We start from the raw sequence: 4,623 nt of genomic DNA on the forward strand, positions 1-4,623 counted from the left end.
ACTTTTATGAGTATTAGCGGCAATTTTTTTGCCACTAAAGCATTCTTTTAGTGGCGACTATTGTATGTATTAACAGCGACCAATTATGCCACTAAAACAATCTTTAGTGGCGACTAATATAGGTATTAGCAGCGACTAATTTTGCCGCTAAAGCGTTCTTTAGTGCTGACTATTATGAGTATTAGCGACGATTATTCTTGCTACTAAAACAAATTATTAGTGGATTATATGTATTAGCAGCAACTAAATAGTGACTTTTCCGTAAGATTATGACTTGTAAAAAGAGTAAAATAAATAAGAATCCTGATTTGCAAGGGCGCCGCATATATATAGGCGGGTCGGCTGTTGTAAGCAGGCACAATGTTAATGAAGAGCGGCAAGAGTGGTCATAAAATGAACGGGAGAAGCAGTTATTGAAGGCTGAAATACGTTCCTATTGTAGAGGGGAAGGGCAGTATTGGAAATAAATAAATAAATAAAAAGAGAATCCTTACTTCTGGTGGCACCACGTCACCGGGTTGAGGGTTCACTTATATATATATATATCATATATTATTAAAAGTGGGAAGCTCCAAAATGAAAAGTTGAATTACCATTTTATCCCTACACTAAATATAAATTTAATCAAATATCTTAATAAATAATAATATTTTAATTATATAAAGATAACATTAAAAGTCCAGCAACTATAATTTTAAAATATAAAACTTATTAATAATCATATGCATTGAACCGGATAAGCAATAGTGGTTCATCTGCCAGTAATTATTATAGTAGCAAATTTCCTCAATATTAATTAGAATACAACCTTTTCACATTCCAACATTTATTAGTTTGATTGAAGATTCTACATGTTATATTTGTTCATCTATCAATACTTATTATAGCATATTATCTTAATATGTAGTAATTTAGAATACAATGTTTTCTCAACAAAACATTTTCTTGTGTAATTTTTGTTCATTCTTTTTGTTAGTTTTTTTGTACTTGCAATGTATAAATCTCATAACAATGGTTGTACATAGCTGCTGTTTGGAAGTTGGAAAGAACATTGCATCATACTTTAAGTCTTTTCGTCTTCAACAATAAAACTTTTGATTTTCTTTAGTTACCTAACTTAATTGATAATGAATGATCTTATCTATTCCATTAAATTATGCTCAATGATCAACTTATATAAATGAATTCATAAATCAAGAATATGTACAACTCTCTCCATTAGGGGAAGCAGTAGAGGAAATATTTTAAAAAGTAAGTTCATTTTTCAGCTTTGTTATTTTCTGTGAACGTGTTCGTAAAAATATATTTTTCTTGTTTATATAATATTTTATGAGTTTTAAGTTTTATAAATTATCAATGTTTCTTATATTCATGTTTATGAGTTAAAATCAAACTGATGTATTGACATAGAAGTGTTAGAGATTGACTTTTGGTCCTATTAAATGACATGCATTTACCATTAGCTTTGAGTCTTTGCTTAGCTAGAAGTTGTTTGAAACTTTAATTTTTGATACCTTAAATTTGCTGAAGTTGGTAAAAAAGGAGTGGATAAATGAAATAGAATACGTATTCATATATAATATTTTGGTGATATATGTTTATTAATGTTTTCCTAATTATATAATTAAAGTGGATGAATGAAACTACTCTAATCGTTGAAATCAGTAATCAAAACAACAAATGGAATACACATCAAGAACATTACTTATGAAAGAGTATCATGCAATATATCAATACATTAAATGTTGCTCAAAATATAATTCATTATACATTTTACCTATATAGATAAATTTAGTTGTTTAATTTTGTATTTTCAAATAATATTTAATTATCTAATATTATTCAACGAAGAAGTCATTTGAATATATTTTAGCTTGTACTTTTTCACTTTATTCTATTATTCATTACAATGTATTTTTTATATGATTTATTTTGTATGAACTACTTGTATGGAACACACGTGCGAAGAATGTGTCCAGAAGCTAGTATATATATATATATATACTAGCTTCTGGACACATTCTTCGCACGTGTGTTCCATACAAGTAGTTCATACAAAATAAATCATATAAAATATATATATATGATTAACAACTTAACTCTTTTGATCTTGCTTAATATGAGAGAACTTGAATTCAATGCACCTCTCTATTTAATACAAATTACATTATTGTATAAAAGGAATAAGCTTTATGGATACTTTCTATCTCATTAATTAATATATTGAAATTCTCGTGAAATATAAAAATATTAGGTCATTTCTTCCCAAGTGTCCAAACCCTAATTATTGGATCGAGTTACACGATATTTGTGTTGGTTGGACGTAGCACGTACCCCACGAAATTAGTCGATGTATTACATGCAAGTAGGAACGAACACCATAGTTATATCAAGGAGAGTCTATAGGATACATTTTTTACTCACCAACTAAACATTGGAGAAATATTTTCCAAGAAAATATAAGGACACATATTGTCACATCCGACTTTCTTACCTAATGATGAATTTAAACTTATGGTACAGTAAATTTAAATAACAATCAAAATAAATGTGATATTTAAATTAAAATCCAAATAATACACTCTACTCTTTTAGGATAAGTTGCTTTCCTTTCGAAGACCTTTCTGCAACTCCTTATCATTATTTCACTTTCTATAAAACATAGCATCAACGTTCACCGCATATAATTTAAAAACAAAAAAAAAAGTATCAATCTCTTTACTTTATAAGGTAAGAGAAGGTATCTCAAATTTTTCTATGGTAAATTATTAACTTCATCTAAAAAGGTAAAATATTGATGACATCCGATTCAAATGGCTAAATAAGGTAAATGTTCAAAGAAGTCAGTTATTAATTTTTTTGACTTTGAGAAGTCGTCCAAAAGAATAATAATGGAAAGTAGCATTTAATTTTTTTTCCTTAAATATGTTTCTAGAAGTCATCCAACTGTATCTAGTCAACTTCTACAGTCATTTTGGCATGAAATAAAATTTTCAAAATCTTGGAGCCCACTATATATATGAAAGTTCAACCGACCAAACCCCTCAAAACTAGCAAACCATTTTGTTCAAAGGAAGTGACAGTCATGGACGTCAAAAGCTCATCTTGCAAAAGAAGAAGAATCTCTCATGTCCCGAGGATGAGGATTATGGATCTTCCATTGATGATTTTGATTGAAATTCTTTCAAGATTGTCAATTAAGCCCATTTTCCGATGTAAGACTGTGTGTAAGCTTTGGTACAACCTTTTATCTTACGACCCTTTATTTGCTAACATATATCAAACAAGATCCCTCAAATTCCCATGCATTTATCTTTTCGATGGTGTGGGCAAGCCTTCAATTCTAGAACTCAAAGCAGAGTATAATTATTATGCTCGCCATTGTAACAGACCCATTCAATTGACCCCTGAGTTTCACTACCCTCCTGGGAGAGTGTTTTTAGTTGGTTTGTGTAATGGATTCACTTGTTTTGTGAATGGTTCGACAGATATTGAGAAACATTTTGTTTATATTAGTAATCCTCTTTTGGGTGAATATTTCGAAGTTAAATTGCCTGAATGGGAGATTAGTGTTTGGCGTGTTACTTATGGATTTTGCTTTAGCAAAGCGTCTGGAAAGTATAAGGTATTGAGATTTGTAGCTAGAAAGGTTACTAAAGTATCAGAATTGGAGGTTTATACTCTTGGAGTTGGTGAGAAATGGAGAAATGTGGGTGAAATTTCGTGTCCTGTATGGTATGATAAGTTTGACAAGGTTAATATCAATGGTGCTCTTCATTGGATGGATAGCAAAAAAAATGACATCATTTACTCCTTCGATATTGAGACAGAAAAGGTCAAGTCCCTGCCAGCTCCACCGGGACTGGTAACTCCACCCTGGAACTTGAAGCTAGTAGAGTTGGGCAATTATTTATGTTTGACTGATTATTACAACACATCATCCACTAATATTGATATCTGGTGGATGAAAGAGTATGGGGTTTCTGAATCATGGACTAAAGAAATCATTTTGGTGGATTCTATTCCACGTGGTATGGTTCACATTAATTTTGAACCGATACTTATGTGGAAAGATGGAGAAATCTTAATTCAATGTGGCAGAAAGCTAGCTTCGTACAACCCAAAAATGAAGAGTTTCAGGGTGGTTTATGTTTACGGTAAGGTCATTACAGCGATTACATACACTCCAAGCTTTTACTCACTCAAGACTATCATGGGGGACGACTTTCAAGTCACTAATGTTTATCCGAAGACTCAGATAGTTTAGAGTAGTTGTTTTATCTTATTTCCTCCGGGATATGGTGTTTTGCTTTTGTGCTTCTGATATAAAACTTTTACTAGTTTTTGGATGCTTTTGAATTCTGGACAGAGAAATCTTAAAAGCTAATTACTATTTTATATTATGAATATTGATGAAATTGATGGTTTTTGGAATCAGATGGCTTAAGTTTTTCTTCTATGTTGTTAATTGTTAATATTAAGATAACTAGTATATTTACCCATGTGACACACGAATAATATTTAAAACATTTATCATTTCAAATTATGAGTGTGTTTGCACTGGCAAATAAACCAGAACCTGAGCTCCATTAAAAAATTAGACTTTCCATTTTCTTTATAATT

General features: G+C 30.5%; 1 protein-coding gene across 1 annotated transcript; it reads left to right on the forward strand.

Moving 5' to 3' along the window:
* The first annotated feature begins 3,085 nt into the window (after nt 1-3,085).
* LOC125829648 (F-box protein At3g07870-like) lies at nt 3,086-4,267 on the forward strand. Its single transcript, XM_049508841.1, has one exon. The coding sequence runs from the start codon at nt 3,086-3,088 to the stop codon at nt 4,265-4,267; it is 1,182 nt and encodes a 393-aa protein (XP_049364798.1).
* Nucleotides 4,268-4,623: the final 356 nt, after the last annotated feature.

The sequence above is a fragment of the Solanum verrucosum genome, unplaced genomic scaffold (assembly GCF_900185275.1).
Source record: "Solanum verrucosum unplaced genomic scaffold, falcon-dt-bn FXZP01000008.1, whole genome shotgun sequence".
In the NCBI taxonomy this organism is placed as follows: domain Eukaryota; kingdom Viridiplantae; phylum Streptophyta; class Magnoliopsida; order Solanales; family Solanaceae; genus Solanum; species Solanum verrucosum.